The sequence below is a fragment of the Misgurnus anguillicaudatus genome, chromosome 8, assembly GCF_027580225.2.
Source record: "Misgurnus anguillicaudatus chromosome 8, ASM2758022v2, whole genome shotgun sequence".
Classification (NCBI taxonomy): domain Eukaryota; kingdom Metazoa; phylum Chordata; class Actinopteri; order Cypriniformes; family Cobitidae; genus Misgurnus; species Misgurnus anguillicaudatus.
In genome coordinates, this window is record NC_073344.2 from 6,645,641 (window position 1) to 6,658,511 (window position 12,871).

Below are 12,871 nucleotides of genomic sequence, written 5' to 3' on the forward strand. Positions count from 1 at the left end.
CTTCATGGAAAAAGATTTCCTCTAACAGTCGTGTCACATCAGCAAATGTAATATTTGGCAAATCCGTTAACGAAGTTGTGTAGACTCTTTGATCCATTTAAAACTTGCCCGGTTTATGTTTTTCTAGTGTGTTGACGCTTGACAGGAACTCTGCTTTCACGACGATTACGTATTTCCGGTTACTGTGAGAAAGGTCTATAGCATTCGTAATGCTACTTCTTCTGTGGCACAAAGGTAGTTTCTGCATGGTAGCGCCCCCTGGCGTTCGGACGTGCCTGGATTTCACCGTAATTCATTTAAATTCATTAATTGAGAAAACACGCATTTGCACGGTTAATCGTTACACCCCTATGTATATGATAAAACATTAAACGTTAATTTACAACAAGAAAAACACTGAAATTAATGATTATATAGACAATACGCGTTATTATTTAGCACAGAAATATCTGCTTGCTTACTTTGACTTTGATCAACTCTATTCACTTTAGGTTAAGAAACACCTGATGATTCTTATATTATTTATTTCAGGATTCTTTTTTATCATTTTAAAGTGAACACCGACCATAATATTAAATCACAAGATTGTCATGTCAGGCATAAATATAGGTTCGGTGCAGATATTTTCCGTGTCATCACCGAAATGTAAAGAAACGGCTTACCTGTTTTGTAGTTTAACTTTTGACAAGATAATCACCCTGTTTTAAATACATTTTAAAACTTATACCCATCGAAAAACATCCATTTCTTATGTTTAGTTTGATGAACTCCTAAATATGAGACGCAGAGCACCTAGCGCGTTCAGCTAAATTGCATGCCCCAGCATCTTGGCCAAGCACACATAACGCAACATCGATATGACGAAAAGCAATCCAAAATTTACAGGCTTAAATTATTTTAATGAATTAAGGTCAGAAGTAGCAAGGTGCAGAACAAATATGTGCAAAATGCCTGAAGTGCACAGAAACAAAACACAAGCCAAATAGATAAATCAGATAACCCAGAGTGATTTATAAATAAAATAAAATAAAGAAAATATTAAAAGAACGAAAGTATAGCCAGAATTGCCAGCTTTGTCTTTTAAATGTAGAAACAAAGAGGCAATGGTTTATTAACATAGAAACCTCTCATGGACGTGTAGCCCTGACACATGGGTTGTTGGATTTATTAACGCATTTTAAAAATATTTTTTGAAAGCTGCTACTTCACATAATTATTTGCATAGCATTATCATAATATGCAGTATATTAATACAGTGGGAGAAAAATGTGATATGTGAAATCAGATAATGTGTGCACCCATATACGGCCATAATTGAATGATCCTCATTTCATAACACGTCTGCGACAATTCGACTGTAAGATTGGTAGTCGAATCAGCTTCTCCTATCGATGCATCGAATCTTCGACTATTCGGGGTCACCCCTACTATATAGTATTAAAAACAGTATAAAGATGTAAACTGATGTGTCAAGTTTTTAGGGTAAACTCCCCTTCCACTTGAGCAATGGCAGGAAACTGCAGGATCTCTTAAACCTAAATAAAATTAAATCCTATTTTCCAATTTTAAAGAAATCTAAAGAAAGTCTCTTTACCCTCAAGGGGATCGCACACCGACCGCGTAGCTCAGCGCCGTGCAGCGCCGCGTCGCGCCTAGGAGAACTCGGAGGTATTGTAAACCGGAAGTGCACATTAAATAGCGCGAGCTTTGTCAGATAGCGTCTACTTCAAAATGTAAAATATACGTTAGCAGCCAATGTTAATCATTAATGATGTGGGACAAATATGATGTTATTTAATGTTAAACTATGTGAGTGGTGCTCTGTGGTGTGACAGGGATTTGAGCAACTTCCTGAGTCACAGCTGGGCGGCGCAGACAGGCACAGACAGGCGCAACCTGGCGGCGCTGGTGTGCATATACTCATAGAAAACAATGTGTTCAATTTTTTTAGAACGGTGCGGCACTGAGCTGTGCGGCCAGTGTGCGATCCCCTTCATTCTGCTCAATGCCTAAAGAAGACATTTAGTCCTAAAAATGAAAGCTTCTAAAACAAGAAGTCTGGTGGTGGTGGTGGCCTAAGACTTTTGCACAGTACTGTATGTTATTAAAAAACATATTTATATTTATTAAACTGTACCTGTATGTGGGAATAACAAACCTGCGAATGTCGTGACTGGCCAATCAGAATCAAGCAATCCAACAAGCCATGTAATACATTTAGATAACTGCACAGTAAATGTCTTGTAGCGTTCTGTGACATGATTCTTGTGTTTGTGTAGGATTGAAGCCTTTTTCGAAGTGAACACAGATCTGCAAAAAAACGTGCAGGCTAAAATCTCTGCGCAGCTTACATGGCCCTCATTGGTCAACTCATCGCAACAGATACATTTCCCTCTCACAAGCACCAATAGCTCATCGGTAAGTGTATATACATACAGGATAATTTTATCCTGATGGGCTTTTCTGATTTGTACTTGCTTTGCCAACATGATGGCACACCATAAGAAATTATGCACTATTAATAAGAACTAATTAATATTATATATCTAAAAATCAGTTTATAGTTGTGTTACAAAAATCTATTTTAAACAAAAAACCTACCCAGTTTATCCTTCAGTTGTACTGTTGTAGAGAAAACATGCACAAACAAGCACAATCACACTTTTTTTTGCTAGCAAGATCTTATGTAAGAACTGCAGGGACGTGTGATTTGTCCAGCAGATAAGCACATATCCTTTGTGGTAGTTTTAGTCCTCTGGCATTTTATTTTTATGGGTGAGAGGGGTATTTTTGCTATGGCTCCAAATAGCATCTTGTTGGCAGCGCATATTTCAAAAAAGAACACAGTGGCTTCAAAATGTATTTTTGTTCAGGACTGTTTACTTTACGTTGTAGAACACACAGTCTTAAGTTATATTAACCACAAACTTGAATCTAAAACCAACATAATCCTGGAGAGAAAGCCATAGGGAATCCATGTCTAAAATGCTGATTATCCGTAGGGTTTTTAAGTACAACGTAAATGGCTCTATAGCACATATACGGTAACCGTTTTGTCATCTGGCCCAAATTTGCAGACTGGCCCTAGGCCAACATACCATCTTTATTGTTCTGCCAATATATATGTACACGCACACATATGCCTTGCTTATGTCTGACAATGCTTTTCATGCAAGTGCACAAACACTATAAACTATTAGAAGTTAAATTTTCTTGATCTTGTGTCTTTGAAGGAAGAAGAAGTGATTTTAGAAAACCCAGCCGATGTCCCAGTCTATGTTCAGGTTCTTCCTGTGGCTCTGTACCCGAATCCCTTAGTGTTTTCAGGAAAAATTACTGACAGGTATTGCAATATGAGCTAAACAGTATGGTTTTCCAGACAGGGATTTTCTTAAGACAGGACTAGGCCTTAGTTTAAACTAAATTTAACAAACATGCCTTACTAAAAACATTACTTGTGTACATTTTGAGGCAAAACAAAGGGCACTGATGTATTTTTAGATATGTCAGTGCAAGTTGTTTTCAGTTTGGACAGCTCTCTTACATTTATTTTAGTCTAGGACTAGTTTTATCCCTGTCTGGGAAACTGCCCCTATACCTCTGATTTACTTAAACCCAAGATTAAAGTTCATACATTGTTTGGTATGTTCTGTAGTTTTTTTTTTTTTTTGCAAAAGTTGACTCTTTTCTCTTGTGTCTTAAAGGTTTCCTTTCGGAAAGTTGTCTAACATAAACATTGACACAAATACACTGGAATTCCAAGTTCAGAAAAATCAGGTAAGTGGCAGAGGTCTTTTATTTTAATGTCATTTTAACTTGGCTGTGCATGTTGTACTGAATTACCTTAATGCACACTCAGTGGTTTCTATTTGACCAAAATCTAAACTCAGAACAAGTCAAGAATATAACTTCAAAACACCAATTCAGATGAAGAAACATGCAGTCGGAAGAGAAAAGTGAAACTATGCACTCACAAATGAACAGTATTTTCAGATTGTAACCCACATAGCAATATAATATGTAAGAGTGCTCCGAACAAGATTTTTGGGGACAATTACAGATCACTAGAAGCAGTATTGGCCGATACTAATTACCGATCACAGGGTATTGTTAAATATTTAAAATAAAAATCGTGATTTGACAACTGTAAATTTGTAGGCAGGCAACAGTATAATTGTATACTGCTATGGGATGTCATTTTAAATTATCCAAAATGTGAAAAAAAAAAATTATTAAGTATTTAACTCATGATTTTCACAAAAGTTTCACAAAATTCCTTTAAGGATTTTTTTTTAAAATATAAAAAAATAAAAATATATCAAGTGAAAGAACAGATACTCTGCTTTCAAACAAACAAACAAAATAGGAAAAAAGTTTCATCCTATCTATATTTTTTCTCTGCTTATAAACTCATAAATATGGGTATTTTTCTTAAAAAATATTTTTTTTAGCAAAAAACGGAAATAATTCCTTTTTTTTGAAGAAATTTCTTTAGAGATCAGATTCAGGACGATTATCAAAACATACACAGAGTTTAAAATGAGTAAATCATTTTTTTTGCTTCAGTTTTTTTATAAATTGGGTAAGTGCGCTTTCTAGTGGATGGTCGCGGTATTACAGATTAACATAAAAACTCATCAGGGACACGTTTTTCATGCATATGTTTTCTCTTAATTGAGAGATAACTCGTCAATGGCGGGTAAAGAGTTAAATTATAATAAAATTAATGTAATTGTAATGCATAGAGTATATAAATGATGAGGCAAAGCTGACTGGCTCAGAAGAACATATCAGATGTTATGAATAAAAAATAAGCACTTAATACAGCAAGATTAAAACAAAAATCATTGTTGATTATTGCTCTTCATATTGTAATCATAAATATTAATTCCACATAACAGAATAATAGAAAACATTTACAGGCCATATTCTTTAACTTAGAAAAAACAGCTGAGATATGTTAATGGATGCTGTTTAAAGCAAATTAGGTTGTCTTGTAGCATGATAAACAAAACTGGGAATAAATGATATAAAAGCGATCAAAGAACGATCTAAAAGCTGTCTGAAACTGACTTAAGTTTAATTTCACAAACCTCTCATCATAACAAATGAATCTGCACGTATCTTACTTTCATTGTATTTAAACGTTGTTGTTTATGATGAAAGCGTGAGTGCGCACTTCTATTAAAACACGATTGTGTTTAGCGGACTGCTCCAGTGATTTGTTAAAACGCAACAAATCGATGCAAAATCGTGTATTAAGAAATATTTAATGCAGTGTGAGCGAATCTTAATGTGTAATCAACACTTTTTGTTCATTTTTACAATTCATTGAAATCACAACAGTCGTAATAAGTCAGGTTTGAAACTTGGGTGGCAATTTTGTTAATTTTTCTAACCCTGCTTGCCATTAAATCTTTGAAAACCACCTTCAAATATCGGAGGAGGTTGTGGAATGCACCTTTCAAGAATTCCTTGGCACAAACGCTGCACGTTTCAGAACTGTCCTGTAAACCGGTGAATGTAGTGAAGTCAGTAGGCGGGGTTGACGCTGCGCAGACAGGAGTATGACAAAAGCACACTGCTCCGCATGCTTTCGAATCACTCTTGTGAAACTTTGCTGTCATGTTTTGCACCATATGATCGGCTCTTCTGATCGGCCTTATATATAGAGACCACTGCTGAAACTTGATTGCCGCCCGATCAATCGGAGCACCTTTACTCTGCCTGTGAAAACCCAGCTAAAGTCATTTTTGTGATTTACTGTTTTCTACATTAAATAATCCTATATGATGTAAAATATAGTATAAACTTGATATCTTTAATAGGCTGTGATGAGTAAGTTCATGTCAAAAATATAAATCAATGTTAAATTAAATCAAAACTTTGATGCTCTAAAACTTTACCCTGGCTTTCACAGTAAGGGTCACATATTGTATCACCAGGTCCCTACTAATTTCTACCAATATTGCACTGACTTTAATGTCTCTTTGTGCAAGTAATGATACATGTGTATGTGTATATGTATGTGTGTGTCAGTCTTCAGTTATGAAGAGTTCCACAGGATTTATTGAAGGTTTGATTCGGCCCTACGTATACAACCTGCTTCTTATGCCTGGGGAGGTGAAGTCCTTCAATGTGAGGTTTAAACCCATCAGCAATCACACCGTGTCCTCTCTCCTGGTCATCAGGTTAGCTCCAAGTACAATGTTAACTTTTCAGATACATGACGTGGCAGTACAGAATTTTACAATGTCATGAATTTTTGTGCAGGAACAACCTGACAGTAGTAGACCTGATTATGGTTCATGGTCGAGGCACCACAGAGAGTCTGAGGCTGGCTGGTAAAGCCCCAGGTGTCGGCACCTCCCTGAGGTTTAAACTTACTGAAGCATTCCTCAAAGACTGTTTAGATGGTGAGGCTTTCAACGTTAAACAAAAAATACATTTTCAATTTGGTATTCACTTATGAATTCTGAATGCATTTTTCTCAATTCTCTAAGTTAAAGCCAAGGAACCGAACTTTACTCTTCGAAAGACTTTCAGACTGGAGAACACAGGGCTTCTCCCAATTCACATCCAATCTATGGAGATTAGTGGCAATTCATGTGAAGGCTATGGATTCAAAATTCTCAACTGTGAAGATTTTGCACTCAAACCAAACACTTCAAAAGACCTCATCATACTGTGAGTAGTTTGGTTTTTACCGTTGTAAAAGCACTCTGCAGTGTTTATCTTGGGTGCTTTTTTTAGGTCTATTAAGGTTTACATTCTTTTAATTTTTTTGCAGGTTTACACCCGATTTCACATCATCTCGAGTTATCCGGGAGCTGAAGTTGGTGACGTCGGGGGGCTCAGTGTTCGTGTTCACACTGAATGCCTCATTGCCATATCACATGCTGGCAGTGTGTGCCGAGACCCTTCCCCGTCCCAGCTGGGAGCTCGAACTCTACATCATCGTCTCTCTTATTATGAGGTATTTTCTCTCTCATTTCTAAAAATCCTTATAAAGGGACATATCATGAAAATCAGACTTTTTCCATGTTTAAGTGCTATAATTGGGTCCCCAGTGCTTCTATCAACCTAGAAAATGTTATATTAACCCAGTTATAGGGGTGGGCGATAAACCGGTAGACATAATTAACCGGTAGAAATTTGTCAACCGGTAGAGATTTTTCTATTGAGGTTACGTCGCGAAAACGTAACGTTTGTACACGTATTTAAGCACTGCAGTTATAAAACAAGTTATTTTAAGCCATTGAAACACAGACAACAGATCTGTATGCGTGCGTTCTTTCTGTGTGTCAGGAGTGGACAAGTCGCGCAACCGCTGCTCATTAAGCCCGTGAGCATTTTTCCCGCTTTATTGGCCTTAAATACACATATGCGTCAAAATTCCCGTCTTTGCAAGCATCCTCATAAACACAACCAGTTAGGTCTTAAGAGAAAGTAAACAGCTAAAAGAGAAAGGGCATGTGTAACAGTGTATTGGATCCGGACTTTGGTCTTAAAGGGGAAGTTACCTAATTTTGCTCCTGTCTGTCACTCGTGTTAATCAAACAGCATTGAGGGAAAATCTCTCACTGCTCTTGATTAAATTACTTTTCTACCTTAAATAAATATATATATAGGCCTATACATACATGCATCATTATTTATTATCATTCTTATATCATTGACGGTTTATCTTCAGAGAGCTTGAGTTTTGTTTGTTTTTATCGTCTTTCTATGCTTTTTCCGCCCCTTAATCTGCGCTATCCAACCACGCCACTGACATTTAGTGCAGAGATCATCTCATTTGCTTTTAAAAGGACACACCCCAAAACAGCACATTTTTGCTCACACCTACAAAGTGGCAGTTTTAACATGCTATAATAAATTATCTATATGGTATTTTGAGCTAAAACTTCACATACGCACTCTGGGGACTTATTTGGCGTCTTGTGAAATGTCCACTTTAACCCTAATAAGACCCATGGGGTCAATCCTACACCCAAGCCACTTTTCTTTAGTTAAAAAACATGGTTCCCTTCATCTCAGTGGAATAAGATTTTGTGACTTTTCCAGATTATCTGCCAAGATTCATATAAAAAACTGGGCTTGATTCGGTCGTCCTAAAGAGTTGTAAAAAAGTTACTTAAAGGTGTAGCGGAGGATTTTCTCTAATTTTAGAAAAGAACCGCCTTCTTCACTTTTTAAAAAAATGCAATTGCGCAACACTCCTGATTGACAACTAGGAGTGCCAATAGTCTTGATGATCCACCCGGAAAAAGAAAATCCTCCGCAATACCTTTAAATAGTCACTTTGGGGATAAAAAATTACCCCAATTGAAATGAATGGGAAATGCAAAAAAATCAATGCATCCAGAATAAATAAATAAAATAAACACAGACTCACACACACAAAGACACAGTTAAACTTACACACACTGAAAGACAGTGTCACACACACACACACACACACACACACACACACACACACACAAACTTACACATGCAAACACATGGACACAGACACACACACTTACATTCAGTCAAATTTTTATGGCATTTTGTAAAAACAGACATTTCAAAATGCATCAAAAACTAAAGTAATTCTACTATTTGAAATAATATTTATTTTCAATGTCCTTTCTAATGTTTATATAAACCTAAATTCACAAAATGTATCACTAAAATAATGATGTTGAGCAGTTGATCACATCCAGTAAAAAGAATGGGTCTCTATGGGCGTCTGCTGGTCGAAATGACTTATTTCCTAAACTGTAATTCTTTTTTTTTCTAAACACCAGATTACCAAATTTAACACATTACATCTAGATCAATATCTAAAAACAATTTAAATCAAATTTAGATCATAATTCATGTGAATTTAAAAAAAATGATGTTTTTCAGGCAAGCTAATGGTGTAGTTGAGGAATTGAGTGGTAAACAGGTACAAAAGTACTTCATATCTCCCAAAATATAGCATTAATGTATAGATGGGAAGTAAAAAAAAAAATGATATAGTATTTGTATCATTAAAAATTTATATAATTTTTTGTAATCACTCTTTTAATTTCTGGGGTAATTTTTACCCCCGTAGAACTATAACGTAGTGCTGGGCAAAGATTAAGCGCGATTAATCGCATACAAAAAAAGTGATTTTTAGAAATAATATATGAGTCTGTGCTGTGTGTAATTATTATGTATATATAAATACACACACTTTCATTTATGTATTTAAGAAACATTTACATGTGTATATATATTTATTGATATTTTTATATATTCTATGTTATATATAAACCAAAAATGGATATTTAAATAAAAATGTTCTGAAATGTATATATGTACGTGTCTGTGTTTACATATACATAATTATTATACACAGCACAGACACATATATTATGCAAAAATGCACTTTTATTTTGTATGCAATTATTCGTGATTAATCTTTGCCCAGCACTACTATAACATGTACTATAACATATACAGGAAAATAGGGGCTTATGAGGGTTAATAAATTAACACAAATTTGGTTTTGTAAACATTTAATTTCATGCATTTTTTGTTAACAATAGAGCTGAGGCAGATGGGGGGGGTTCAGATTATGTGTACCAATTTGTATTGTATCTGTTGTGTCTTATTTATTTATTGTGTGGTGAATTTCTCTAGCTCCATGTTCCTGCTGGTTATAGCTACAGCCTATCTTGAGGCCCAAGGAATATGGGAACCCTTCAAACGACGGTTATCTGTGGAATCCAACTCTCCCATGGAGACTGGAAAACCATTTGATCTCAGGGAAATTGTACGAATTCAAAGTGAAGCTAAGTGAGTTGGATTTTCATTTGTTTTCCACTGATTTTACGACAGTGATTTATTCCATGTGTCACATGATTGTTCAATCCGTTGCAGCTTGAATGATTTTGCAGACTCAAACCAGAATTCGACTAGAGGAATGTACGGGTCAAGCGGTGGCGGGCGGGCCGGCGTTCGGCAAGGTGGTCCGCATTCCAGTTCCAACGGCAACGGTGTCCTGCCAGACAGCAAGCCCAGATCTGGTTCAGGGCGCTCTGGATCTATGCAATCCTCTTCCACCTTTCCTCTCAATAAAGACAGTAGCCAGCTGACTAACCGAAAGGCCCGGAGTTCCAGACAGCAGCAGCAGCAGCAGGGGTCCGGCCTTCTAGAGGACCTTCCGACCTCAGGACCTTCACAGTCCAACAGGGCCCACAGTACAGAAGATCAGGATTACAACAGACTCCTGGTAGCTATGGATAAAGACCTGGACAGGCCAGAGTCCCCTGCCATTGTGTCTTCAGAACAGATTTCACAACCGTCTCCACCCAACAAAGGTAGTGCTGATGTTTAGAGAAGTAGAAGCTTAGAGTCTTAGTTTCAAATTTGTCATTTGCTAAATGAAAATATAGTTTTGTGATCTTTCAAGTTTTGTTTACATGTTTTTATCTTGAAGTGCTTGAAGCAAAAGGGAAAGTGAAGAATAAAACAAAAGCTCCCAAGAAGAAAGAGGAGAGGAAAACAAAGGGAAAGACTCAAGATGATTTAAAAGAACCACTTGCAGACAATGATGACAGCTCCTCTACTACAACGGAGACCTCAAATCCAGACATGGAGGCCAATATTAAAGAGGCACGTGTCTATACGCAGAACAATACGGTGTTTAACTTCTTTCATTTCTTATATATATTTTATCCAAAGTACATTAGAGATCTAATACATTATCAAATTTTGCTTTACCAGTTCAGCTAAAGGAACATTATATGCACTCTAAATGACTAAATATGTTGTTGTTTTAACCAGGAACCAGTGAAGCTGAAAGGCAAAACAGTGACAGTGGACAGTGCAAAAGAAAGAGAAGAAATCACTCCCTCCCCAACTAAACCAAAAAATAAGAAACAATCAGCTAAAAAGGAAAACCAAGTGGAAAAATCCAGGTTTGTAAAGATATAAATCTATCGAATGTGTCAATTTAGCCGTTTTATTTGCGGCACCAATTGAAACTGTCATCTTTGAGTGACTGGACTGGCATGAGTTTGGAGCTGTGCTACCTATTGGCGCTTTTCCATTGCATAGTACCCCACGGTTTGGTTTTGGGTCACGTCAGCTCACCTCACTTTGGCATGGTTAGCTTTTCCATCGAGTTTAGTAACACTTCACAGTGGGAGGGATTATAGGTGTGACATTATATTTGCGCTGCCTACTGCTGTGACATCATACACGTGAGAGCGTCGTTGTACATTCCCATACATTCAGTTTATTTCTCAGTCTGCCACAAAATTAAAATTGACCACCACAAATAAATGTTTGCACATTGCGTTTATCACTACCTCATTACAGTTTCTGTACAAACACCCGTGGCGTCAGTAAAAAGAAGCCTCATTTTAAGTTGCATTTAAGCATATGCGGACGTGCGCGAATCTGCCGCCACAAACTGCAAGTCTGGAAAAAAACTGTTATGGTGTTTCTAATTCTCAACCTTTGGATGTTTTTCATCGCTAAAAGGGAGTTTGGGAACTTACAGCAAAGCACAGATGACAACTGGTTTACTCGAGACAGCGCAAGCTAGCATGAAGGTAAAGCTAATCTTTACATTATAGCGATGACGCTAGTAGTGACGATTCTCTCAGACCAATCAGTGATCTACAGTGTTTCCGCGTCACGTTTTAGTATCAGCTCGGTCTCTTGAAACCCTAAGCGAGGTGGTACTAAAAAAAGTATTGGTTACTACATACTGTACCCAGTGGAAAAGCCCCCAAAAGTAAGGTGACCTGACCCAAACCACACCATGCACTATGCAACGGAAAAACGCCATATTTGGCCACACAGTAGAAACATGTGTTCAAAAGTAAAGTTGTTCAGACATGTTTTGTGAATAATTTTGGTGCCTCTAGTGGTGCTGAAACCTTAAGTATACAAAATAAGTATACAAAGACATCTTTGTATACTTATTCAGAATAAACATTTAAACATTTTTTATCAGATTTATTCTGTTAGTTTTCAATCCATAAAATAAGTTTCCTAATGTTCAGTGGCCTTATTTCCTATCCAGCTCTCTAGAACTCCCTTACATCACCCCTTTGGAAAAACAGGACAAGCAACGGAAAACCTTCACCAAAACACTCAACAATCCGGGAATTCTTAGTGTCTCCAAACCACGGGTTTTGAGCAAATGTAAGTGATAGTTTTCAGTTTTACTATTTTGTTTTTAGTATTAAAATCCTTTACCTCTAGGAAACGTTTAGAGGCCACCGTCTCTTTCACACATAATCTTTACTAGTAAATTGCAGTTAAAGGGACACTACTTTTTTTTTAACATACTCATACTCGAGTTAAACAATAGATTTTTACCTTTTTGGAATCCATTCAGCTGATCTACGGGCCTGGCGCTACCACTTTTAGCATATCTTAGCATAAACCATTGAGTCTGATTGGACCATTAGCATTGCGATCTAGTTACATTGTGTGCTAAATGGTCTAATCAGATTCAATCAGCTGATTATGTGTGAACAGAACCTTACTGGTAAATGAGTGATGCCAATTCACCAGTAAGAGAGGTTGTAAGATGTGAGCTGTGTGAACAGATTACCGGCATTAAAACAGACAAAGTCAGAACACGCTGACAACTTCGGGCCAATCATAACATTTTAAAACAGATAATGCGCTTATCCCCGCATGTATTCCAAATGAATACTGCTTAAAGTCGAGCACACCCGAAGTTAACGTCCCCATCTCCTTACCAAAGTTGTTTAAAACAACTTACCATCTATTTGCAGAATTGCCCACATCCTTCGCACACTCTATATGAAGCCTAATGTGTAAACATTACTGCTGTTCAACACGCAGGTTGCGACTCTGCCCCAGTTCAATT

General features: G+C 36.9%; 1 protein-coding gene across 4 annotated transcripts in view; it reads left to right on the forward strand.

Annotated features, from left to right (window-relative positions):
* The window catches only part of tmem131 (transmembrane protein 131), a 75,485-nt gene that overhangs the window by 54,702 nt on the left and 7,912 nt on the right, over window positions 1-12,871 (forward strand). For 2 of the 4 annotated variants that reach the window (XM_073870212.1, XM_073870213.1), the window contains exons 23-34: window positions 2,280-2,418; window positions 3,234-3,343; window positions 3,705-3,777; window positions 6,040-6,191; window positions 6,274-6,416; window positions 6,504-6,687; window positions 6,791-6,976; window positions 9,658-9,813; window positions 9,898-10,337; window positions 10,457-10,659; window positions 10,804-10,937; window positions 12,053-12,174. In XM_073870212.1, the coding sequence (XP_073726313.1) occupies window positions 2,280-2,418; window positions 3,234-3,343; window positions 3,705-3,777; window positions 6,040-6,191; window positions 6,274-6,416; window positions 6,504-6,687; window positions 6,791-6,976; window positions 9,658-9,813; window positions 9,898-10,337; window positions 10,457-10,659; window positions 10,804-10,937; window positions 12,053-12,174 (2,042 nt within the window). The remainder of the gene's footprint in view (window positions 1-2,279; window positions 2,419-3,233; window positions 3,344-3,704; window positions 3,778-6,039; window positions 6,192-6,273; window positions 6,417-6,503; window positions 6,688-6,790; window positions 6,977-9,657; window positions 9,814-9,897; window positions 10,338-10,456; window positions 10,660-10,803; window positions 10,938-12,052; window positions 12,175-12,871) is intronic. The other 2 variants (XM_073870214.1, XM_073870215.1) reach the window with 1 other exon arrangement.